The sequence below is a fragment of the Lutra lutra genome, chromosome 11 (assembly GCF_902655055.1).
Source record: "Lutra lutra chromosome 11, mLutLut1.2, whole genome shotgun sequence".
NCBI lineage: Eukaryota > Metazoa > Chordata > Mammalia > Carnivora > Mustelidae > Lutra > Lutra lutra.
In genome coordinates, this window is record NC_062288.1 from 61,026,870 (window position 1) to 61,053,928 (window position 27,059).

Sequence of the window (27,059 nt, forward strand, 5' to 3'; positions counted from 1 at the left end):
GGCTAAAGGCGGTCTATGGTTTGGGTTGGGGAGGATCTAGAAATTATTTTCAATAATTCAAATTGTCTAATGCACGGGCTTTTGGTCTTTTTGGTGCTGTGGACCCCTAAGGCGTCTTCTGCAGCCTATGGATACTTCTCAGAAAAATGTTTTAAAATACATTTTATATATTTACATATACATATTACAGATTGCAAATGAACCCATTATATTGAAATTAACAAAGTCATAAAAAATAAAGTTCTGATATAACAATATATGTACTTCTCTATGCCCACATTCAATAAGAACAATCAGTGGGTTTGAGAACTACTGTAATTTCAAAGTAACAGTGATGGTGATGCTGTTTCAAGGTATTTGCAACAGCATTTGTATTTGATATCAAAGTATTTCTGCTTTCTATTGGTGACAGAGTCAAAGATACTGCTAAGGCAGCTGTGGTTTGTGGCCTACATTCATAATGGGAGGAAATGCTAAATTTCAAAATTGATAATGGAAGGAAAAGCTATTTGAGGTTAGTGAAAATAAAATGCATTTTCCCCTCAAGTTCACTGACCCCCTGAATACTAGCCACAGACCCTTGCCCTAGGTTAAGAGCCCTTTTTTAAGAACCCAACAATCACCTAATGAAAATACTAAGGTTACTCTTCAGTAAAATAGTTGCATTTTTTTTTTTTTGCTGACATGATATTAGTTATATCAATCTATCATAATATTTGATCAATTAATTGATATCCAGAAACAAATTCAAATGGCTTGTGGACACCGTCTTCGCTGAGAATGGATCTGGATGATGTTTATAGCACACCTTCCTGGATCTAGCTGTATCACTTCTGAAAAGTAGCATAAGACACAATACTATCTAAAGACTTTGCCCGGGAGGACCATATTATTTCAGTATAGCACAGAAGTCAGCTGGGAAAAGGAAGCTAATCTTTTGAGTAAATAGCAAGCGTTTTTCTATGAGTCTACATTACCAATGGTCTATCAGTGTTTCAAGAGAACAAAGACCACTTGTAAACCTACAATGCACAGCAGAGACTGAGGTCTAAGATTTAGCTTAAGGTTTTGGCTAAGGATTTCACAGAATAAGAGCCCCACCAGTAGATACTATTGACTAGAGGACACTTTTCTAAAAGTGATGTTTCAGATCAATGGCTGGTTTGTTAAGAGTGAAACTATGTTCTCAAGTTTCTGGTTGGCCTGGGAGGAAGTAAAATAGGTCAGGATTTAGAGCAGCCTTTAGGGATCAGAATGAAAGTTTATCCAAACATAAGCCACATGGGGTTCCTAGAAGCCAAAGCCATTTTGGCATCAACAGAGGGGCAAAAGACATCACAATTTTGGGTTCCTCCAAACAGGATACATATTAGAATTGCCTAACAAGCTTACATCCTAATGCTTAGGTCCTATCTCAGACAAATAAAGTTAGAATATTTGGAGATAGATACACTGTTTTAGGAAAATGTAGCAAGTTTAACAATGGTACCAAATTCTTTGCCATTCTTCCCATTAAGAGGAATCTGAACTTCCTCTGTGATTGGCTTTGACCAAAAGAATGCAATGGAAATAATATTCTGGGACTTTTGAACCTGGGTCTTAAAAGGACTGACATCTTTTGCTTCTCAATTTGGGAGACCAGCTGCCATGCTTCATAGCCCAGACCAAGACACTGAATGGTTTGCGGCCATATGGAGAGAGCCCTGGAGAAGAGAAGGCCACCTTGGATGTCCTAGCTTTTGCCATATTCCCCACAGAATGCAGCTGCATGGATGGCCTTCGTGTAGCTCATGTGACTCAGAACAATCACTGAGCTGAGCCCATTCCACCCACATAATGATGAGAAATAATAAACTGTTATTGTGTCAGGCCACTGAGTTTTGGAGTGATCTATTATTATTCTGTTAATACATAACTGAAAGGGGGAAATGTTTACTGATAATTCTTCATTCTTTTTCCTGAAAACTCTGCTGTTTCCATCTTGGAATCTTGATATGAATTGAAAAGCAAGGCTGGATCCATCTTTCTAATGCAGACAGAAGACATAATTTCACTGAGAGCTTAGGGGGAAGCTTACATTATGCCAGCAAAGAGCGAGCGATACCTTATGTGGTCTTAGGCAAACCACCAGCCCCTGCTGTCACCCCCTACCACGCCAACCCTGAGAGCTCGCAACTACATTATCTGGGTGGCCTTTATGGTAGACAGAGAGGTACCATCAGATCCCCCTTCAAGGATGGACTTCTTGTCCAGGCTCCAGCTGTCAGGAGCTCCAGGGGCTGCCTCAGCTACAGAGAGCAGCCTTTCCCCAAGATGATGCCCTTCTTGGGGCAGCCTGCATGTGATGACTGAATGAGGGGGCACTTAAAGGTCTGGACATTTTGGCTCAATGTGGGATGCTGATGGAAGAAGACTTTCTCCAGAGTTCTCTGCTGGGTTGGCTGAGCTTTTTCAGGCCTGCCTCACCGTTTGATTCCCTCTTCTGTCTATTCTGTTTCTTCCCCTGTCTATTCACACATGTTGATCCCTAATAAACACCTTGCACCCCAAACTTGACCTGATCCTGCTTCTGGAGAACTCAGTCTGTGACTACCATGGAGCTCTCTGATGATAGAGAAGTCATCTTTATGATGATGATGATGTGACTGCTATATTCTGGCTTTCTGCTCACAGCCCAATTCCCATGCACAGACAGAATTATCCCCAGATCTAGGTGATGGAGACAAAGAAGCTATGAATCAGGACATCTCTCTTCGTAGAAAGCAACAGAGCTGGAAGAGATGTGACGATTCAGTGTAACAATCTCTGTAACAAAGCCAAAACATTTCCCCAGGGAATCAGGTGCATTTGGGGATCATCATCTCAAATCTGTTTAACAGTTACTTTCCTGCATTAAATATTGTTTTAAATTTATCTCACTAGGCGAATGCAAAAATCACATTTGTTGCTCTTAGCTTACTCTGATTTTGCCAGTGCAACCAAGGACTCGATGAAGCCTTTCTGGAACTGTTAGTTCCTTCAGAAATAGTTCAGAATGCTCCCTAAGCTGTTTAAAATTCTTAAAAAAAAAAAAAAAAAAAGTCAACAGGAAATCCGAGAGAGGCAGGTGGCCAGCTCTTTGTCATTCCCGCTGTGGATTATCCATGGAAACATTCAAATCTCAGCCTGACCTTCCTTTGTCCACTGAGGACTGTGGTTATTCCTTTCTCTATTTTCTTGTTGTGTGGAGTCAGAGAAACAAAACAAAGTGAATGTTAGTTTTAGGAAAGCACATTTAGGAAGCTGGGGCTGTTACTGCTTTCTGTCTGCACACCACGCTTTCCCTGTCCTCCTCCCTCTTGAAAGCACTCTGCTTTCCTTTAGGAAACAGTCTTTTCTGTGTGGACTGGATGTGCTGCCAAATGTACCGGCCACACCCACCTCTGTCACCAGCACCACACACAGCCCAGGGCACACATGTAGCCCAGTCTGGCCAATGAGAGTATCCTATCCCTTCCCACCCCACTGTCCTCATAGGTACTGAGAGGCACCATGGCTCAAAGGAAAGATCGAGATTTGTGTTGTCAAATCTCAGGTATGATGACTATTTGAAGCCTGAAGCAAGAAGCTCAGGCGAAACTTCTCTTTGCTCATTTATAAATTAGGAAGTATAATCACATAATTTACAGGGGCACTATTAGTGTTCCATAACCATGGAGAAAAAGTGTGTGGCAGGCTTGAGGGCTGACAAATGCTGAAGAACTGGTATAGCCCCCATTAGCACTGGCCTTCCCAACACCCTCCTCGCTCAGGGTTTACAGAACCAGGAGCAGCCCACAGCCAAAACTGAAATTCATACCGGTGTGTCTAGCTCGAGTCTACACTCCAGACCAGGCTGCCTTCTCCTGGTCACAACTCTTCAAAACAGTGAAGCTCAGAGGGTGAGGGGCTCCTTGCCTTTGGTTTCTCTGTACATAACCACTTGCGGAAGGTCTTGTTCCTGTTGGAACCTCAGGGAGAAGCCCTTGAGGAGAGTGTGGCAGACCACCAGCCTGAAGGCCCCACAAGCTAATCCCAGGTCAGGGTCAAGGTGGAATCATGGCTCAGGGATTGTACTTCAGGAGGAGGCTGGAGAGGCTTCCTGTGGCTGCCCACGGAGAGTGCTATATGACACCAGCATGCCAGGCTCTCCCTGCGGATACTTAGTTTTTAAGTCAGTGTGCCTCCACAGTAACCACCAGTTCTCAAATAGCAATCGGTCCTCATAGCTTGGGCATTCCAAAGCTTATCCCCCCAACCTCTATTCCAGGAGCTCAGAGATGAGCATCGTGAAGGTGGACTCAGGATTTAGGTGGAGAACCTCCTTCCGAGAAAGCTCCTACCGGGACTCCCTATTCCCCGGGATCCCCTTCCTTGACCTCTCTCCACCCTGAATTCATCCTACCGCTGCCATTTTAAACCTCCAAAAGACCAGCTTCAAAAAGGTGCACAGACATGTTCCATGGTGACACTGTATGCTTCCATCTATCCAAGACACTTAGAGCAGTCAAATCCATAGAGATAGAAAACAGAATGAGTAGAACAGCGGGTGCTAGGGACTGGGGCGGGGGAACACTGCTAGTGGTCAATGGCCATAGGTTCAGTTTAGGAGATGAACAGAGCTATGGAGACGGATGGTGGTGATGGCGCCCCAGTATTATGGATGTATTTAATGCCACTGAATGACACCCTTTGAAATGGTTACGGCGAGGGGCGCCTGGCTGTTCAGTCGGTAGGACATTCTACTCTTGATCTCAGGCTTGGGAAGCTCCACTTCTCAAAGCTCCACTTTGGGCATGTGGCCTACTTAAAAAAATTAATTAGTTAATTAACTAAATTTATAAAATGGTTAGGATGATAATTTTCATGTTACATGTATTTTACAATAAAAAAAATTGGGGAAAAAAAAAACATTCAGTGGCCTGCCTCCCATTGTTTACGCAATGGAGCACACACCCTTTGCCTACCATCGATGGCCCACGACCCTTCCCAGTCTCTCTCCTGGCTCCATACTGGAAACCAGCAGTCTGTGCACTCTGCTGGTGCTCTGCTCTTCAGGCTCCCATTATGACACACGGCTCACCGTGTTTCCTCTGTTCATTTTGGTTAATTTCAGCATCTGCTCTTTTATTAATATCAGAAATCCCCAGACAAAGCCATAACTTCTTTGGACAAACCTGGCCTCCTCACCTAACCTACTAAGCTCTAGTACCTTAAAAAAACCCCCGATGCTCTGTCTGTCTATAAGGAATGGGCACGCGCATGTGACTTCACAGCTAACATTCAGTGTGAAATGCGTGATCTCTCAGGCCTGCCTGAATGATGGCAGGGATGTGTACAGGCTCCGGTTTCCACTGCACCAGCCTGCAGCTGCCAGGGCCTCATTGCAGAGCTGTGCACCCTAGCGAAACCGAGAAACAATGGGTTAGAAGCCAGGAGTTTGGAATCTACTCGTAGCTCAGTCCTGAAATGGGCAGGAGACTTTGGGATAGTCACTTAACCTCTGGGCTTCACTTTTCCCACCCTGGAAAATGAGATCTAAAATTTGTTCCAGCTGTAAAATCCTACCTAGCTGAGATAATCCATCCTGTAATTACTAAAGAAACTGAATTGATATTGATAACAAACACATAAAAAACAATGATTCAAACTGCAATCAGGAAAAATAGACTTGGAAATTCTGCAAAGATTATGTAAGCAGAAACTACTCCCGGTAAGATTTGATAAGAATGAAAACTGACCCAGTGACTCAAACCTTTCTTTCCATGTGTACATGGAAAATAATTAGTCCTCAAGAAATTATTTTCAGTGAAATAAAGATGGAAAAGTTTGAAATGGCTTCAGTGCTTTCTTCGGAAAAGTTAACTTCACCAAGTTTATTTTAGAAAGATGTTCTTAAAGAAATTCATCAGTGTGATTCTGAGTAAAATTTTATATTTCTAAGTATGGAGTCAAAACTTCCTTAGAGTTGAAATAACTATTCAATGATATTAAAAACAAAATATCTTGCATTTTAACAGCAGTGGCACCATCAAAACAGATGACTGTTTTGATGAACAGATGATGAACAGTGAGTGACTGACTTTCAGAGAAGGATAGAGAAAGACCCCAAAAGGAGGAGCAGGTTGGTCCTGACAGGTTGGTCCTGACAGTGGGTTATCACCGGCCAAGGAGGAAGAGGATGAGAACTTGGATCTGCACCATAACGCTATTAAGTCAATACACACACACACACACACACACACACACACACACACCACTATGCAGAAAGTCACTAAGCTGTTCGATCTTGCTTGCTAACTGAGACCTTCTGGGCATTAATGAAAAATAGATATTTCAGATCTTTCTTAGATATCTTACAGATAACTCAGTCCAAACCCTGCATTTTATAGATGAACAAACGGAGCAAAGGCCACTTCCCTGGGTGACGTAGTAAGGCAGTGTCTAATTCTTAGAATGGTAGAGATCCCAAAGGCACATGGCCTCCTAGGCCAGAACCAGCAAGAGGCAACATGCAGCCCTCCTTCACCGGATCTCTACAGATGGGCTGGAGCTGCCTTTGGGTTTTCCCAAGGCATCGGCTAACAGGGAACATGTGGAGAGAAAGGCTCCCTCTCTCTACCCTGTTGCTCCCCAGGGACAGCTGTCATTCTTTTGAATGGACACTTTAGGTAACCACTCAGAGACGGGTCTATACTGGTTTCGATTTTTACATTAAGAGCCGTGGAGTTTGGCAGAGAGTGAACTTTCTTTTTTTGGCAGACATATTCACATGCTTCTGTTTTCTGTGCCCAATGCCAAAAGGCAAGTTCGTGGCTAAGGTCTGCTTTTTTCATTATCAGACGCTTGACCTTTGGACAGGATTCTCAATCCAGGGCACACAGAGAATGCCTTTCTTAGCACCGGTGCTCTTTTTCCTCCATAATTCCCCATCACCACACGCCACCCCCGAGCCTACGTTGAGGCGTAAGTGGGCAGGAGCTCTGCCAACATTTTAATATCACCTACATAAAACGCAGATCCCTTGGCGTGTGGTAAAACACTCCCCATCACAAACACATGTGGGCCTTGCTGCCTTTGTTACCATTTTTTGGCAGCTGGTTGAGGGCCATTTCATCTCTCAGTGTGTTTTGCATTCACAAGAAGAGATAGCAGGCTAGTGTGGTATTTGTCCCAAGTTTTGGGGTGGCAGCCAATCCCTTCTCCCCACCTTGGTAGCGCGTGTCGTCCCTGCAGCCACAGCCCAGCCTCCCCAGCTAGAGGTTCTATGCACCGAGCCCAGCGGGATACAGGTGTGGTGCGGGGCACTGGAGTGCTTCTCAAGGCTGGTCTGGGGGACATAAAGTAACAGGCGGCAGACACAGCCATTGAGAACCCAGAGGATATGCTCACGTGCCTGGTGGTATTGTCATCATAAAGCTGTGCAGCAGACAGGGGACAAGTGACATGTCCATTGCTCCTGGCAGCTCAGCATTCATGCTAATAGCCTCCTAATAACCTTATATTAGCCTTAATAGCCTAAATATTATACTTAAACTTCCCTGAAGGCTTGATTTTTAATAATTTTCCCTGATCTTGATGATTTATAATTTTCCTTTTATTATATCTATTTTTATATGCACTTCAGGGTAATAATAACAAATGTTTACTATGATGAGGAACTGTTCTCTGCTAATTAACTTGTTGAATTCCCTCAATAATCCTATAAGGGTATCACAGACTGCTGTTCTTTTTTTCTTTCTTTTAAGATATTATTTGAGGCGGTGCAGGGAACAGAGTTAAGGAGCGCACAAGCAGGGAGAAGAGGGAGAAGCAGGCTCCCTGCTGAGCAGGGAGCCTGACACGGTGCTCCATCCCAGGACCCTGGGATCATGACTTGAGTCAAAGACAGAAAACCGAAAAGACAATAACTGCCCAGCTAAACTTCAATTCCACGAAAAATGTACTTCTCAACTAAAGGCAACACAAAGACATTTTCAGACAAACAAAAACAGAAACTGTTGCCAACACAACTTTACTAAAATAAATAATAAAGGGATTTTTTTTTTTTAAGCAAAGAAAAATAATTCCAGTCGGAAGCATGGAAATGGGAAAGAGGCTGAAGGGGGATCGAATGGATCCGTTTATGGGTAAGTCACAATGATACTGGCTGTGTAACATGATGTAGGTAACATTGTGTGGTGTTCAAAGAGTGTGTAGATTTTTTTTTTAAGATTTTATTTATTTATTTGACAAAGAGAGATCACAAGTAGGCAGAGAGGCAGGTAGAGGGAGAGGGGGAAGCAGGCTCCCCGCTGAGCAGAAAGCCCAATGTGGGGCTCGATCCCAGGACCCTGAGATCATGACCTGAGCTGAAGGCAGAGGCTTAACCCACTGAGCCACCAGGCGCCCCTTGTTTTGTTTTTAATGATAACATAAAACGAGGAGAGTTGGTAAGGAAGATCTAAGGTTCTTGCATTTATGTGGAAAGTGGTAAAATTCTAATTTATATTAGGATTAAGTCCAGAATTTATAATTTACCCTTGAGTATAATCATTAAACAAGATTAAAAGAGTGTATAGCCTAACAGGTTTCCAGAGGGAATAAAACCCAAAAATGGGGGCGCCTGGGTGGCTCAGTGGGTTAAGCTGCTGCCTTCGGCTCAGGTCATGATCCCAGGTCCTGGGTTCGAGCCCCACATCGGGCTTTCTGCTCAGCAGGGAGCCTGCTTCCTCCTCTCTCTCTGCCTGCCTCTCTGCTTACTTGTGATTTCTCTCTGTCAAATAAATAAATAAAAATCTTAAAAAAAAAAAAAACCAAAAATGATATAAAACACTTGAGTAATACAAAAGATGCAATAAAGAAAAGAGAAATACAAAAAAGTAAGATGAGTAAGAAACAAATAGTAAAGCAGTAGATTTAAACACAATATACCAGTAATTACACTAAATGTAAACAGACTATTCCATTTTTAAAAAATATTGTCAGGCTCTATTAAAGATACACAAAACCCAATTAAATGCTGCTTACGAGAGACACATCTTTCTATATAAGGATACAGAAAAATTGAAAACGAAGAGTTGAAAAAGATGTCCCAGGGAAACATTAATCAAAAAGGAAGTTGGCGGGGCGCCTGGGTGGCTCAGTGGGTTAAGCCTCTGCCTTCGGCTCAGGTCATGATCTCAGGGTCCTGGGATCAAGCCCCACATCAGGCTCTCTGCTCAACAGGGAGCTTGCTTCCTCCTCTCTCTCTGCCTGCCTCTATGTCTACTTGTGATCTTTGTCTGTCAAATAAATAAATAAAATCTTAAAAAAAAAAGAAGGAAGTTGGCATTGTTAGAGTACTATCAACAAAACAGACTTTAGGACAAGAAACATTACTAGACTAAAAATGGGATACTTCCTGAGAATAATGTTGATTTAATTTGCAAGGAAAGTATAACTTCTATGACTATATGCATTTAATGACAAAATAAATAAAGTAAAAATGGATGTAAAAGTAGAATAGAAAAATCATATTAAATATATATTATATATACAATATATATTTTATATTAATCAATATATTTAATAATGAACAGAGACAAATACATATATGTTCTCTCTTCTCTATATATGTATGTGTATATATATTCTCTCTATATACATATATACACATATATGTTCTTTGTTCTCTCTCTATATGAAACTTGTGTTACTTAAAAACAGACAAATAAATACCAAAAATGAAGTCCAGGATATCTTCTGCAAATGAAGAGGCTCCTTTTGTCCAGGAATTTCAATCATTTGGAATCAGTCTTTAGAGTTAACCAGTTATTGTGATTCCCAAGTCGATACCCAATCCAAGACTGCTTGGGTTGTTTACAGAAGATCCAGGGTGGACACAGCACTCACCATCTCCTCTCCAGATCTCTCTGCAGTTCAATAGACACTCCTATCTCCATCCTGCCCCAGACTTATTTTCAAACCTCACATGTGTCCTGCCAGAACTGTTTCTGCTCTGACTCATTTAGTTTGCTGTGGCACCAGTTTTTAATTGGTTGGTACAATTTATCTCAATTTAGAAACTATAACGTTATAAGTTTTCCAACATAGAGTTTCCCTTTAATTGAGCCCAGAACTATGTCTCTCAACTGTTTCCTTTGTCCAAGGTAGTTAATGTTGCACAATATTTAAATTTTGTATATGTTATTACATGGTTAGAATGATAGGTGGGGTTGGGGGGGGATGGAAGGGTCCCTTTATACATTAGACTACCCATAATTTCTGCTTGATCCATCATTTCTTCTAACATAAGTGAGTAACGCATATCACAACTCAGTGACCTTTAAGGAATTTGTTGTGAACTCTCATTTATTTTGCCAAAGCAAAGTACTTTCAAGGTAGCATGCCCCTGAGATCAATTGTTATTTGGAGCATGGATTTGCCTAATGAAAAGCTCGAGCATTTGGAAAGCTGTAATTCCAAATACTCAAAACTACAGAACTGAGTTCCCAATGTCTCCTCCAATAAAAAATTGCAGGAAAAAAAAAAATCCAGGTCCAGAAGACTTAAATCTCTCCTCTTGACTAACTATGCAAAAGCATTCTCAATTTCTCCAAGAATTTTCTGGAGGTAAACAGTGTAATCATCACGTAGTCACCAACAAGCCCTGAAGACCCTTGAGGGACTGAGACCTGTAGACTGGAGGCACAGTGGACAGGCATGGCCAGGAGCAACATCTGAGCCCTGAAGTGGAGGTCACACTAGGGGCATCAGATGCACAGATTTTGTCCTGGGGCTTCATGCATGAGACCCAATGTGAGCACAGATTTGCCAGGAGAGATTACACTGAATCTAACTCATGTCATTTGTTCAAGCTCCCTTCTGTTCCCAAATAGATTAACTCTCTCATTAATGATTTGTCTTTTGGGATGAGTATTACCTTTTTGATTGTCACCTTGTCTCTTGAATAATATCTAAACTTTTGTTTTGGTTCCCATGAATCACTGTGTACTTTAATGAACTCAGGCACTTTGCCCTGTGGAGAGGAGGGCCACAGAAGATACCCTTGGGCTGTTGTGTGACCCTGCGTAGGGCTAGCCATGCCTTCCTGGTGTTCAAGCTTTTGTTTCAACCCCACCATCCACTCCCCCCACCCCCAAAACCTACAGGCCCCAAAGTGTCTCCAGACCTGAGAGAAGTCATCCACCTGCCGCACATAACCAGCCACTTCACTATCGGATTTAAGGATCTTCCAAACTTTTCTTGCTGCCTGCTTGTATTTCTGGGACCCCTTCCACTTCATGGCCATCAGAGAGCGCTCTGTCAGGGAAGCTGCCACGATGATGTCCAGCTGGCCATTGTAGATCAGAACCTGAAACGAAATCGAGGTGTGGGCAAATGTGGGACTCAGCAGGTGAAGCCACCATGTGTATCTGGGTATGGACAGTGTGTGCATGAGAGAAAAGGTAATGGGAGGCTTTCTGATACTGTGCTCAGAGAGGCCAGCCCAGCAGGTGAGTGGGGTCATTTTCCTCCAGTTGGCCACACCAACAATCTGAAATCAGCACAAGCCTTGGCTCAGCCATTGCAATTCTTCCAGAAGTTCGAACCTTCCTAGGAACCTGCATAAAGGTTTCTCTCAGTTACAAAAGCATTTGTACTGTATTATCCAGGGATATCACTTCGAGGTATAGCTATGTTCAAGAAGAGGACTGTGGTTACCTCTTAGTGAAACTGAAGAACACTATACCATCGGATTTGCGTGGAGACTGCATTTCATTAACTTGGCTTTCGAGCTTGTGGGCTGGGAATTCTCTCAGGAGCTGCTAATCCATACCACTCTCCCTTCCAACACTGGTTTTTATAGTGGCAACACAATTTTTGGAGGCAGATGGAGAGAAGCAGGTGCCTCAGATTTGTTCCTTGTTGGAGGCAACTGGGTCTGCCATGCCCCTTAAAAGGCCTCCTTTTCTTAGACACGATAGCCACTTGTCAACAATGAGGAATGTCTCTTCTTCCTAGAATACAATTTTTATTTTTTTGCAAAGATGGTGGATAGTATAGAAGAAACAACTCTGAAGCAACTCGTGCCTTTTCTCCAAAACCAATAAAGCAATATTCAGCTGGCTTGGGAAAGAATTCAGATACCACCCCATGCTAATGAAGTGTAAAAATGGTACTACTCTTCAGGAAAGCAATGATCCATTTTTAACAACAAGTTTCGAAAATGTTGAGACTCTCTGTCCCAATAACTCCAGTTTGTGGAATGAATTTTATGAAATAAGCCCCCCCAATATATATAGACATATTCATTGGGTCCTTATAATGAAAAACTGAAACACAGTCCAAAAGTTCCATAGTGAAGGGGTTAAATAAACTACGGAACAGAAATCCTATGGGATCATGCAAAACCATTTAAAATGTTCCACTGAACCATGCAGCAACGTAGAAAATACTTCTCGCATGCTGTTAAGTATGAAAGCTGAAAGTCAAATACATACCACAATCACGTATGTAGAACATAGGCGCATAAACCCATACACATATGGGATGCCACTTTAAAAAACATGAATATAGTTGGTTAACATAGGTGGTATAAATCTGATTCATTTTCTCCCTTGTTTTCCACTCTTCTCAGGTTATTTTTATGCAACTCACACGATACTAATTCTTGTAAGGCATTGTTACTCAACTCCCAACAAAGAGGGTTTCCTCCACTCCATGCTACCTTTGATCTACTTGGAAGTTCTGGTTTTGCTCAAGTGAAGACCTTTGGTTGAATCCTCAAATTGGATATAAAATGTTTCACTGCACATGTTTCCATCTCTGCCTTCCTGGTGCAGGCTTCTTAAAAGGCTTGCACATAATTAAACAGCCCAGGACTTTTACACACTCCAAATCCTCAAGCAGCAGTGGGCCAGGACTGAGCCCAAGATGAAAGAGCCCTGGGCCTCTGCTGCTGGAGCACAGGATCTTTCATGTTACCCCATCACCATCACCACCTCCGCTCTCCTAAGCAGAAACCCAAAGGGGAAAACTCCTGCTCGATTTAAAGCCTCTTTAAAAGACTCAACTCAACTCTAGCAATAAAAATTTGCATTGTTTATACAAAGAAATTGCCTCAAAGACCTTGGGTACTTATGGCCCATGCAAAACTCCTACAGCTGTTTTGCCAACAGTATGGAAACAATTACACATGATCTGTACCAGCAAACAAGGCTTAAATCCTCCCCCATTCGAGAAAGGCCTGATTAGCGGAGATAATCATCTATAAAGTAATTCCTCTTCTAGAATTCCATGAAAAGATGCTGATTAACTAGCAAATACACAAGCGCATTTGGTTGTTTTCCACTCCGTGGCCACTAAATGAAGCTCGCATCTTTCTGAGTGTCTCTTGGAGCTACCTGACGATCATCTGTATATTTTGAAATTGATTGGAATTTTTTATCTTTCAGGGATGCAGATCCACAGGTTACAGCAAAAACGGGCCTATTTGTACAGCATTAGCGTACATGTTCGTTGGACTGAATTGAAATGCAGTCTGTCCCTGAGCTGTGCCCCTTGTTATTCAAGACTCATCACAAACAAGAGCTCTAACTCTCTGGAATGAGGCAGTGTGGGGCTGAACTACATAATTTTGCACATGGGACGCGTAGAAGGCCTACTTCTGGGGGCACACGGAAAATCTTCTTAAAGCAAGGAACATGTTTTTAACTTCTAAAGGGCACATAAGTCAAATGCAAAAAAAAAAAAAAAGAAAGAAAAGAAATCAGATTAATGATCAAGGGAGGTGATTTCAAAGCTGGCATTTAAGGCTGCCAGCATTAAATATAAGAATTCCAGAGCTTTTATTTTTATCTAAATGTCACATTTACTCTCATCAGCCCTGACAGGAATATCTCAGTTGCCTTTAGGGCTGGGTGAGTGGGAGAGATACCCAGGATCCAGTGAAGGGAGCCAAAGAACCAGGTGGGTGGAGCATAGGGGTGGGTGGTTCTGAGGCCCAAGGGCACATGCTACTCAGCTTGGTAGTCAGAGAAGTTCCAGGACAAGGCCCAAGCCCTGACGAGCTGGTTAGTTGTGGAGGATCTGTGTACATTTCCTCCACATCTTCCTGGGGTGGGGGAGGGTGACCAGCGGCCCACGTCAGCCCTGGCCTGAGGAGTTTCCCAGGAGGCAGAGCTTTCGAGCTAACCCTGGGACAGTCTGGGGCAAACCTCTCCCTGAGGCTTGCTGGTATTTTAAGCAACAGGATCTAAAGACAGAGAGGAGGAGACAGAAATGAATGCAGCTTTTAGCTACCCTTGTCTTCTCAGTTGGGATTGTAACAAAACAAGGCACAAGGGAAAGACTGGCTGGACGGAGCTGGTTTGCAGTGACAACACCAGGCAGCTCCCCCGAAACACTCAGTTTCCTCGCTTTCCTTCCTGGACAGCTGTGATGCCTCAGTTAAACTGCAAAGGGCACTCCCTTTAGAGAATTTTTTCTTTGACTACTTGGAGGTCTGACCGGTTAGCTCAGTGAAATTGATGGTTTTGCTTAGATGTGGAAAAATAACTTATTAAAAAATCAATGAAGACTGTGATTCCACTGTTTGTACTCTATAAATACAACATTTTCGAAAAGATGCTTCAAACTTGGGAAAAAACACATCAAAATACTAACAGTTAAGGCAGCTAAGATGTGGATGATTTTTTTTTTAAAGATTTTATTTATTTATTTGAGAGAGAGACAGTGAGAGAGAGCATGAGCGAGGAGAAGGTCAGAGAGAGAAGCAGACTCCCCGTGGAGCTGGGAGCCCAATGCGGGACTCAATCCCGGGACTCCAGGATCATGACCTGAGCCGAAGGCAGTGGTCCAACCAACTGAGCCACCCAGGCATCCCTGGATGATTTGTTTTGACTTGACTATTTTCTAGGGGTTTTTTGGGGGGTGTAAATGTAATCAGGATGTGCTTATGAAGACAAAATAGTAAAATAATAACACTAAGATGTCGGGGACCTTGGTTGGCAAAAGGTGGGTCTTTATTGAGGAATAATTTGTATTAATTCAAATATTACCAGCTCTCGATTTTCATGACAGCTAGGTAAATAGCCTAACTAGTTTGCTTGTGGATGATCTTAAAAACTCATTCCAGAAATCAATAATTTATAAGAAATGGTAGGAGGTGACTGGATTATAAGCATTATTTGTTTGGTCAAAAGGCAGAAATGAGAAGAGCATTTTTGTTATTTACTTTCCGAAGTACTTTCTTATACATATGGCTTTATTCTCTGACTGCTTCAGGACGCCGGGAACGAGAGGAATTACGTCCGCCTCTACTTAGCTGTTAAGGAAATTGTGACACAGCAAGGTGCCAGAATGTGTCTGAGAGCCCAGACTTCCAAACTCCTACCTAGAACTCCTTAAGAAAAGGGCTGAATTCCTTCAAACCAACAAGCATTTCCTGACTCCCCACAGCTAAACGTTTAGTGCTACCGAAAGCCTCAGGGAGCGGAGAGTTGGCGGACTGTGAGACACAGTTCACATCTCTAGTTCAGAAACCTCGGTCTGTTCGTCCAAGTCTGGTGACATCTCTCCGTCATTTCTCACTTGGGCTCTGTGATGTGTACCAGGCCGTTATTCGGCTGGTGACAGATGCCTCACTTCTGTGGTAAGGAGTGCCACTGAGGAAGCAGCTGTCGCATGGCATTGGCTCCCTGAGAACGGGGCTCTCCTGACATGTGTTTGGCCTGCAGCCTTGAGCAGGGCCTGGCCTCCTGTGAAAAGTATTGACATTTACTGGGTAGAGTCAGTTGCACTCTGTGAGAAAGTTTTCTACAATGCTGTATGTTGACTGCCTATTGCTTTGGCCTACCTAGGTCGACTCTCCCTTCTCCTGATAACAGGACTCCCATACCCTCAATGGATCCAGCCCTAGTGGAGGTTGCCAATCTCATATCCTGCCTCCTCTGTGCAAGGGATGAGCGTCTGTCCTACACTAGGGCACTCAAATGCTCTTTTCATAAAATTTGAACTGTGGGCAAAGTGACACAGGGTTTTCTGATGAGTCTGCCCATTTGCTTTCCTACCTGGATCCCCAGAATTGTCCTTGGTTCCAGTCTTTCCTCATCTATGTCTTCAATTTTCCGTGAATTCTGTGACCTATCACATCTTCTGATCAATTCTTTTTATGCTTCGAGTAAGCAGGGTTGTTTCTGTTGCTGAAAGCATGAAATCCAAACTTCTACACCAATGAATGGACCTGTTGTCACCCAGGTCCCAGCATGCAGTAATTGGGAACCCCTGGACACGGAGCTTAGCCTCCATGGGCTACATTCCCTTTTCTGGACATGAAAATGGGAAGACCTACATCTCACTGTAGTGAGAATAAATGAGATACTGCGTTCAGAGTTGCTAGAATAGTGCCTGGCGCAAATTAGGAGTTCGGCACATGTCAGGTCCTTCTTCTCAAGTAGGTTGATAACGGAGAGTGACTTGGAAGACTCAATAGAGCCCTTCTTCTAAAACAAGCCTTCAAAGTATGTAGATGGCACATTCCTGTCAAATACTTGGTTGCCAATCTCACTCTTCCAGGACAGGCCTGCAGTGGGAGGAAATCCCACCAGGACAAACCTGAACTCCATTTATTCAAACACTTGAAATAACATGCCTTTCACTCTGATTTTACACACACACACTGGGCACGGTATCTCAGCAATCTTTTCTTGGTAGTCAGAGCCATGAGTTTATCAATTACTCTTGTAAAGAAACTTTTAGCTTTGAAGCATGAGATTCAAGATTGCAAGGAATTTCCCCATACTTAACTGATAGAAAAGTATGGTAAAGAGTATCGCTTTCAAAAAGGACATTTTTTGAGTAACAGCAGAATGCTCTCATTCTTCTTCTGCTGGAGGAACTGTACTAAGCATGGCGCATCCATGATTTCACAACACCCCCAAAAGGCTGGTGTTATTTAACCCATTTGGGGTTCGAATCCTAACTCTGCCACTTACTAGCAAGATGATCGTAAGTTACTCAATCTGCTTGGAGCTCTAGTTCCTCATCTGTAAAATGGGTGGAAGAGAAGCATCTAGGACAGAGGACCCCTGGAGGGATGACATAACACCATGCATGTGAACCTCTGCATTCTGGGCACATAGTGAATGCTAACACCTGTTATTATTATCAACACATTGTGTTGTACACAATGTGATACAGGACACACTGTATTACATTTGTGTCCAATTACACAATTTGTGTATACAGGACACTGTATACAGTTACAATTACAATTATGATACAGGACATTTTACAATTGTGATACAGGACATAATAAGTTACAATTCTAAACAACTGTAGGAGCTCATCGGTTTGACAAAACACACAGCAGGGGCTCATAAAAGTAGTATGATGTGTGCAGACAGAAGGCCTGAGCTCCAGCCCCAGCTCAGCCTCCTGAGGCCTGGGCTTCCTGAGTGATCTTGGGTATGTCACTGACTCACTCTGAGCTTCAGTCTTCTCCTCTGTAGAGTGGAACATTTATATCCTGGGACTGTAGGGAGGGCCAGATGGGATGGGAGATGCAGAAGTATCCTGTCATCTGAGGAGCAGGATTTTATTCCATGTTGTAGTTACTTTGGATAAAGAATGATCTGAGAAGTACGTTTTTGTAGTGGAACGTGGAGGTTTTAAATTGGCTGCTGGAGGCCTGTGTTCAGTTTGCAGGGATTTTTCCTGTAATCTACTCGCTGCCGCTGCTGCTTTTGCAATTAGATGCTGGCATTTAACTTTAACTTCTGGGAGATCTGACCATGGTGGGCCTGGATTTCCACTCACCCACACTGAGCTGACTCCAGACAGCGGCTGCCCCCATCAGGCGGCCCCCGCCCCTTCACCGGTGTCCCCCCGCCCCCCCCATAAGAGGTGCAAAGGCACCTGTCCTCTAGTCGGGGCTCATGCTATTGTTTTTCTTAGAAGAGGGAAATATTTCTCTGTATCTATGTCTTTGTCATCGGTAAAAAGGAAAGATCAGTAGGTTTCAATCCAACTCTATTCCTTTCCTTTCCTTCCTGGATCCACAGGCAGTGGAATTTCACTTCCATTGAAAAATGGAAGGGAAGTGGCCTTTTGTCTGAGTTGGAGGCAAGAGTACATGCTCACTTTTATATGGAGCGTGTTTTGTTTGCTTGCTTGTTTAATCTGCTTTTGGGAAATCCCTACTTATGAATAAATAAAGTAAATATTCAAGCAAAGCCTGAGGACTAGACACCCAGGGAACACATATGAAAAGATGTGACCCCTATCCTCCTAACACTCCAGATTTTTTTTTTAACTTTCCAAAGCAGCGAATAATTAGAAAAGAAGGGGCATATTTACTCTTTCATCTCTAAGTTTTCCTAAAAGAGGGGTCAAAGAAAAAGTCAGTTCCATTTAAGTATTTCTAAAATCTAGTCATTGGAGACCTAGGTGGCTCAGTGGGTTAAACTTCTTCCTTCAGCTCAGGGGGTCCTGGGATCAAGCCCTGCATTGGGCTCCCCGCTCAGCTCCCTCCTTCTCCCTCTACCCCTCCCTGCTGCTCTCTCTCTCTCTTTAATAGACATAAATAAAATCTTAAAAAAAAAATAAAATCTAGTCATTTTAACATCTTAAACCACAAGCTTTTCTGGATGCATATACAACAGTTTGTTTGTTTGTTTTTTCATGGATTTAACTCTCTCAGCAAGAAAACCTCTCCCTAGTAAAGATCTGATGAACAGAATCAGATGATAATAACCTTATTTTACACAATACACACCTCGGAAGGGTAAATATTTTCCAGGCAGATATAAAGCAACAGACAGTTAGCCAAGCTAGCCACAGATCAGTTTACCTGCAGACTCACCTGAAAACACCCTCAGCCCCCTACCCCCCATCAGAGTTAAATTCTGACTTCAAGTAATTTAGGGGATCACACATGATACTCAAAGGGGAAAAAAGACATCTGTACTTTTTCATGGTGGCTATACAACTGAATACTTGAAAGAAGGGATTTGGGGCAGAAAGGTATATGAATGTGATTTTGATATATTTTCATTGTCACCAGTAGAAAAGCGGAAGACTGAAAATAAATCATGTGAGGGCCACTTACTGATCTAAATCTTAGCTTTTTTTTTTTTTTAAACCCAAACTGAAGCACACATGTTACTGACAGAGAACACACAAAGCTTTTCTCTCTGCTTTCCTGACTACTCCTCAACTTATTAGGAAAATTACTGAAATGCCGCCAAAGGGGGCTTTGGTCTCTCAGTACGACAGGAAAGCAGACTGGGCTTTTGTGAGAAGGCTGGATTTTTGTTGTTGCATTTTTTAGACGAAAGATTTATGCTTATATTTTGGCCCATTTACAATCCATCATAATACTTTGCAGACAAAGTTATGCTCTTTTCCCAATGATCTAGTGACCTTAATCTCCAACATTTTGTGGTTTCCTGTTTGGGGAAATGATGGAACGGCAGCCTCCGCTATTCCAGGCTGCACAGCGGTCCCAGTTGGCCGCTATCTGTCTTAGTTTTGAATGTTCTCCTGTGCACTAAAAAAAAACAAAAAACAAAAAACAAAAAAAACTTTTTTTTTTTTTTTTTTAAAGAAGCTTTCCCTACAGATGCTAAATCAATGAAACTCCTACAAAGTAGCCCTCCACACTTCCTCTTTTGGCTGCCTTACTTCTCATTCTTCTATTATAAACCCCAATGTAGCCGGGAGTTGTTTCTGCCTGAAGCAATTAGCATGACCCACCGGTGCCTTTCTCCTGAACAGAAGAGAATTAAGTTCACTAATATCCACTTCAACCTGGGGTAATTCCCGAGGGTTTCCCAAAAGCTCAACTGCAAAAGAAAAACTGAATTTCTGCCGTGGAAGATAATGTTCCAGAAATGTTCGCGACTGCAAGCAGAGCTGTTATCCTTTCACGGACAATGCCTCAGTCCCAGTGGCCCACTGCTTGCTCTTTTGGCCCTACTTCTTCCCGGTGATTCTGCAGGGATACAGGGCTGTAACGCAGGAAGCCAGAGTCCTCAGGGCCTGCCTAAAGGAGACTTGTGGGAAAATAACGCAACCATTGAATGAACAGTAGTCACTTCTGCAACCAAGCTGTTCTTCAAAAGGGACATATTCTGCTTCCAAGTTTGAGGAGAAAGGAAGACAAAGAAAGAGGAAAAATGAACTTAGAATAAACACCCCCATGTGCCTGCCATTCCCCCACCAGCTGGTTATGCCAAGACGAGTAAAGAAAGTAGAGAAACGAGTTGGAGTGAGCGCCCAGCCATTATACAAATAATGTCTTTTGGCCAAAGAAAATTATTCTTGCTTTCTTGCAACTTAACTCTAAATAATTCAGTTGCTTTTAGAAGGGAACGAGAAGCAAAGCCAACTTGAAAGGGATCCAGCAAGCCATCACTGCAACCCAAGGCTCTTTGAAAGAAAATTTAACTACCTAGAATAGCACACTTAAAATTACTTCTAATAATGACCCAGAATAATTTATTTCCTCCTGTTGGAATAGAAAAGTCATGGGGGCCCATTCGAGGGGAGTCTTTGCTTGGCTTCTTGTTTCAGGGTCTGCTCTCAGAGCCCTTTTCTGATTCCCTAACCTCTTAAGAGTCTCCTCTGACCCTCATCACAATAACTGGATTTAATGAACTGAAACTGCCCTAGGAGCAGCGTTGTCTGTTTCCCAGATGAGTCTCTCCAGAGAGGAACTTGTCCTTCCTGGTTGTCAGAATGCCAGCTTCAAGATCACACCAAAGGTCATCTCCAAAGACTGCTTTGTGCTTGCCAGTGTTATTACTCTACTGACAGGTAGGCCAAGGAGCCAATTCTTTCCTTTCCCACATTATTAAATGAACTTCATTAATGAGTATATACATTTGCAACCAGCCAACCCAGCCAACAAGAAACAGCCCCATGGAACAAGTAAAAAATACTGTAATTTATAATAAGGCTACAGGGAATGACCCGGACTAATCAATACAGTAGCCACCAGCCACATGGGGCTACTGGGCACTTGGAACATGGCTAGTCCAAACTGAGATGTGCTGTAAGTCTAAGATACGCACTGGTTCCTGATGACTTCCTACTGAGAAAAGAATGTACAGTATCTCAGTAACTTCTTAATATCGATGGCATGCAGATATACTGTTTTGGATATACTAGGTTAATGAAAATGTTATCAAAATTAATTTCACCTGCTTCTTTATATATTTTTAATGTTCCTAGTGTTAAGTTTAAAACTACATACATAGCTTGCATTTTATTTCTACTGGACAGCAGCCATGTATACTTTGGGTTTGGTATATCCTGCAAAGAAAATCTGTCCCTTTGTCAACAGTTGCCAGAAGAGAGACACAACTTCCAAGGATGGCCACTCTGAGACGAGGAATCTGTAGTTCACCCAGCTGGACTCAGGAAGCTGGAAAACAGTCCAGGTGCAGGAGTGGGAGTGGTTCCTCCGGCCTCAATTATTCAGGGAAGAGATAGGAGCTCCAGAAAACCCCTTGCCAACAAGTCCCCTGCCAGCTCCCTGCTCCTCGACATCACTGTCACTCAAGTTCAAAAATAAAGAGCACTGCTATAAATCTGAGTGGGTCCACCAAGGATTTTGAGACGGAAAGGAGGGAAGCAGAGTCCCAGACACTAAGCAATGTCGCTGGTGCCTGCTCTCCCTTCTACCAGGGAAAGGCAGGGAAATGACCTCCCTGCTGAAGCTATCCCAAGGACCAACAGAGAGCAGCGTGGTCTGCCACAGAAGAAATGCCCAGCAACCTCAACAGCATCAATTTAGAAGTGCTCAGAAGGGGCGCCTGGGTGGCTCACTGGGTTAAACGTCTGCCTTTGGCTCAGGTTATGATTCCAGGGTCCTGAGATCAAGCCCTCATCAGGCTTCCTGCTCAGCGAGGAGCCTGCTTCTCTCTCTCTTTCTGCCTGCCACTCCCTGGGCTTGTGCTCTCCCTCTCTCTTTTTCTCTGCCAAATAAATAAGTAAATACAATCTTAAAAAAAAAAAAAAGAAGTGCTCAGAAGATCCTGAAGGAACATGAACAGTGGGAAGGGAGGCCTTCCACTGCCCTGTGAGGAGGGCACTCAGCAAGGTGCAGCCCATTCTGGATTCTGGCTGGCCTTCCTCATCTCCCATAACAAACTTCCCTTCCAGGTGAGAAAGTTCTAGTTCTCTGCAAATGAGTATTACTTTGCCTTTTATATCAGAAGACCAAGAGTAAACAGGGACTCACCCAAGAAACCAGAAAAGGCACTTCTAGAAGTCTAATTTGCCCACTGTCATCAGTCCCCAGGTGAGCAGCAAAATAAGTGAAAAGTCTCCAACCAGGCTGATGTCCCCATGAGAGAAGACACGTACCTGGTCGCACAGCTCCCTCTCTTTACCGAATTTTAAAAAAGAGGTCTCGGGGCACCTGGGTGGCTCAGTGGGTTAAAGCCTCTGCCTTCGGCTCAGGTCATGATCTCAGGGTCTTGGGATCGAGCCCCACATCTAGCTCTCTGCTCAGCAGGGAGCCTGCTTCCCCCCTCTCTCTCTGCCTGCCTCTCTGCCTACTTGTGATCTCTGTCTGTCAAATAAATAAATAAAACTTTAAAAAAAAAAAAAGAAGTCTCACTGATGCTCTATGGTCTCTAGGTTTTCACCTACACAGAAAAATTTGGTATCAGTCAGACACAAGGTTCTCTGCCCCATACTCTCAACAGTGATACTCCATCAAAGCCACTCCAGGAGCTTGCAATTAGTTTTTTTCTTTGTTGTTTTTTTTTTTCTCCCAAAAACATAACTCCCCCTTGTTTGGTAAGTAAGGCACATTCTGCCTATTTTTTTCCAGAGAATAAGCTCAAAAGGATTGTGCAAAACACTGTAATAAATACGAGGACTATGCGGAGGATGAAGAAACAGACTTGAATATTCAGAGCAAGCAGTCCAGGGAGACACAGGGGAGTCAAGACACAGGAGGTCAGGGGTTCCTGCCTTGCTCTTTTTTCAAAAAGCCTGGTTGAAGTTTCCAGCTTTCATACAATCACATGTCACTCAGCACAGGAACCCTGTGCCGTGGTATAGACTGTTACCCAGTGACAAGACGTGGGAGTTGCTCATAATCAAGCTGACAGCACAGACTGACCCATGGCCAGGCCAGGACTGGGCGACTTCTACAGAGCAGGACAGGCCACCCCAGCGATGCCACAGCTCTGGAAGGGCCCCCGGGGGCTGCGACTGTGGTTTGCTCAGGCAGCCGCAAGCGTGCGAACACTGCCTCCCCTTCTAGACTGATAAACCAGGTCAACTGCCATTGGATTAAGTCACATTCAGATGGAAGAAGAGGAGACTCTAGTGGAAAAAGCGCTGAACCTGGAGCCAGATCCTGCGGCCAATGGGCTCAAATGATGGTGGCGAAGGTTAGAAAAACGAGAACACTGGCTTTGGGCATTCTGGTTCCATCACAGCTAAATATGTGACTCTCTAACATACAGACCAGATAAATGCCTGGTCCCAATCCATCTATGAAACATTAGTAGAGCTTTTGTTTTTTTTTTTTTTTTTTTTTTAACCCCCCCCCCTTTTTAAATTAAAAGAAAAATTAGGGGTGCCTGGGTGGCTCGGACAGTTAAGTGTCTGCCTTCTGCTTGGGTCATGATCCCGGGGTCCTGGGATTGAGTCCCACATCGGGCTCGCTGATCAGCAAGGAGCCTGCTTCCCCCTCCCCCTCTACTGCTCCCCCTGATTGTGCTCTTTCTCTCTCTCTCTCTCTCAAATAAATAAATAAAATCTTAAAAAAAAAAAAAAGAAAAATTAAGTCTTTACTATTTCCTCCCACTCCCCAGAGGATGGTGGTGGGCACACCCTGGTGTCCCACGGTCCAGTTTTACGACATTTGTGTCCACGTTTGGCACCTTCTCCTGTCATGATGGCGTGAGGATGAAAGATGGAGAAGCTACTGCAGTGTGGCGAAGGTTACTGCACGAAAGACCCCCCCCAACGGGATCTGGAAAGGACAACTCCCCCCACTCTCTCCTATTTCTTTTCAACGTAAAGTCAACTGATATAATCGCCTGTATTCAGGGGCGCCTGGGTGGCTCAGCAGGTTAGGCCTCTGCCTTCGGCCAGGGTCATGATCTCAGGGTCCTGGGATCGAGCCCCACATCGGGCTCTCTGCTCGGCAAGAAGCCCGCTTCCCCCTCTCTCTCTCTCTGCCTGCCTCTCTGCCTACTTGTGATCTCTCTGTCAAATAAACATTTAAAAAAAAAAATCGCCTGTATTCATAGCAGTTGGCTTTCATAGCACCTAGAATTAAATAAGCATTTCTCAGTACATTGTTTTTGAGATCCGTGGAGCCTACCTGGCAGATGGTATCGCTATTATTATCTTTCTCCTCATACTGCCCTCCCCCTGCCATATTTGGGTGACTCCAGATGAAAGTTTACGTTTTCTGTTGCCATAAATCATAAGCGTACCTTTTAATGTTTTGAGCATCACATGACAACAAAATAAAGCCCTCGCAAAATGATGACAGTGCTCCCCAGACAAAGCAACTGAAAACAAACCAATTCACACAGACTATATTTTCAAGCAGCTTAAGGAAATAAATAAGAGAAAATAGAAATATGTGTCATTCTCATGTGAACATTTCGTCCCAACGTAAACTGAAAGGACAAACAAAAACAGGTGTCAGAAGCATGGCAGGTTTGGGTGAAATCAAAGTCTCTTTTATAATTTATGGGTAGTCTCTTTACCCTTCTTCATCAAAATGCTTAAAAATTAAGAAGCCCAGGGGCGCCTGGGGGGGCTCAGTGAGTTAAGCCTCTGCCTTTGGCTCAGGTCATGATCCCAGGGTCCTGGGATCGAGCCCTGCATTTGGGCTCTCTGCTCAGCGGGGAACCTGCTTCCTCCTCTCTCTCGGCCTGCCTCTCTGCCTACTTATGATCTCTGTCTGTCAAATAAATAAATAAAGTCTTCAAAAAAAAAAAAATTAAGAAGCCCAGTAGAAGTCAGTTCATAAAAAAATTAATGCTGCTCTTACTTACACTTGGATTATAACTGAAATAGGTAAAATGAATTCATAAGGAAGTCTGCAGTATACACTGATTTTCCTATGTACACTATTTTTATTTGCTTATAAAGTGGCAGTTGCTTTTCTATAGGCTATGATTACATAAAACAAATGTCCCAGGATTAGCTTCCCTCTCTTTAGTTAGGCTTCACTGGGAGCTACTTCCTCCTCCCAGAAGTTTTTCATAGAATGGCTTCATTGTCTTCAAAGGGTTTTGGAAGAAAAGTGATCACCTCAGCTTAGAGTCAACAAAGCCAGACTCTTCCCATCATGCTTTGGGATAAGCTTAGAGTCCACCTAAAAGTTGAAGAATCAGACCTATTTAAGCATTTGGGCTTTCCTGTATGCAAGAAATTGTCATTTGTCAAATCTCGTTTCCTGGCCACGATTGCCATTTTACCATCAGAAGATGTCATTAAGGAAAATGCCACAAGCAATTAGAGTGACCGCTAAAATGAGTTAGATCTACTAGAAATATTTACCTTTCAAAATTCTAAGTCACATTCATTAATCAAGAACTGCCCATTTGTAAATGAAAATCTTTTGATAGCCTGGGATAAGTAAAGAGAACTCAACAGCTCGGTGTTGGATTTTGCTCCAGTGGTAAAGCTGAAACACATTAAGATGCTGAGTTCTGAAGATGCAATTAGTTGAAACTTAATGAGCTGCAGGATGAGAAAGGACAGGGAAAGGCAACTTTAAATTTACAATTTCCTGACAAGATGAACTTTTAAACACAGCAAACTAAGCCCTACCCCAGGGCAATTCAACCTTTCAAAGCACAAGCACGCGGAGGTAGAAACTGGTATTTGGAGATGGTACCTCCTGAATTTGCAGTGGCCTTCTTAACAACCTAGCAACGGGAGCAACTTCAAATCCAAGGACAAGGTTTTGCTTTTGATCCAAATGGCCTTTAGGTATAGAGCTGTAGCTCTTGTTCGTTGAAATAATGGTTTCACACAGGACATACAACCACACACTCACTCACTCACTCACTCACACACTCACATTCTCGCTCTCATGAACATTTAGACTTTGAAAATATAGCTCATATGTTTTTGGGAAGGCAAGAAGTATAACCAGACAGAGAAAAGGAGTTAAAAACATATTCAAGTGCCCCTGAAACAAATAATACGTTATATGTTAATAAAAAACATTATTTACCAATATTGCCTATGAGTGAGCGGCTAAAGGTCAGCACGTGTTCTTGGATGACAGCACCTTCAAAATAAAGGCAGGGAATCTGCTACATTGTGACAGTTTTGGTGAGGCACAGCTGTAACTACTCAGGGTAATTGAGAGTGATGGTGAAAAAGAGACATAGAATCCACTAATTTAGGTGGTGAGAAAGTGTTCATTGAGATTTGCATCTCACCAAGTTGCACAGTATTTTGCAAACTGTCAAGAGTGATTTGCAGCAGTTGCTTTAAACTGCTGAACCCCCTAGCAGCCCAGCACAGGTGGGTCCAGAGTCATCACTTGCTGCAAACATCTCATGGTCTAAATAGGGAACTAAATTGAACAAAACTGGCACTATGACGTTTACAGAAAAATGTATTGGCTTAGGACAGACCTGAGTAAAAATTCCTGAGATTTCTCAAATTAAAAAAAACAACAAAACAAAAAAAAATTAAAATTTTTTTTAAACAAGAATCATCATAAGAACAGCATACCGTCTTTAGCAGAAAGGATTAAGCACAGAGCTCTACAAAGAACAGGCTATTCAAAGCCAATAGCTCTTAGGGAGTATGGCCTGCATTTCCTAGATTTTAGAGAGACACTTTCCACCCCCTACCGTATTTTTTTTTTAAAGATTTTATTTATTTATTTTATATATATATATATTTTTCAGCGTAACAGTATTCCTTGTTTTTGCACCACACCCAGTGCTCCATGCAATCCGTGCCCTCTCCGATACCCACCACCAGGCTCCCCCAACCTCCCACCCCCCACTGCTTCATTTATTTGACAGCGATGACAAGTAGGCAGAGAGGCAGGCGGGGGTGGGAGCAGG

General features: G+C 43.1%; 1 protein-coding gene across 2 annotated transcripts in view; it reads right to left on the minus strand.

The window, feature by feature from the left end:
• Positions 1–27,059, minus strand: part of CPVL (carboxypeptidase vitellogenic like) — a 128,371-nt gene that overhangs the window by 15,999 nt on the left and 85,313 nt on the right. For both annotated transcript variants that reach the window (XM_047694632.1, XM_047694633.1), the window contains exon 12: positions 11,171–11,353. In XM_047694632.1, coding sequence (XP_047550588.1) covers positions 11,171–11,353 — 183 coding nt within the window. The remainder of the gene's footprint in view (positions 1–11,170; positions 11,354–27,059) is intronic.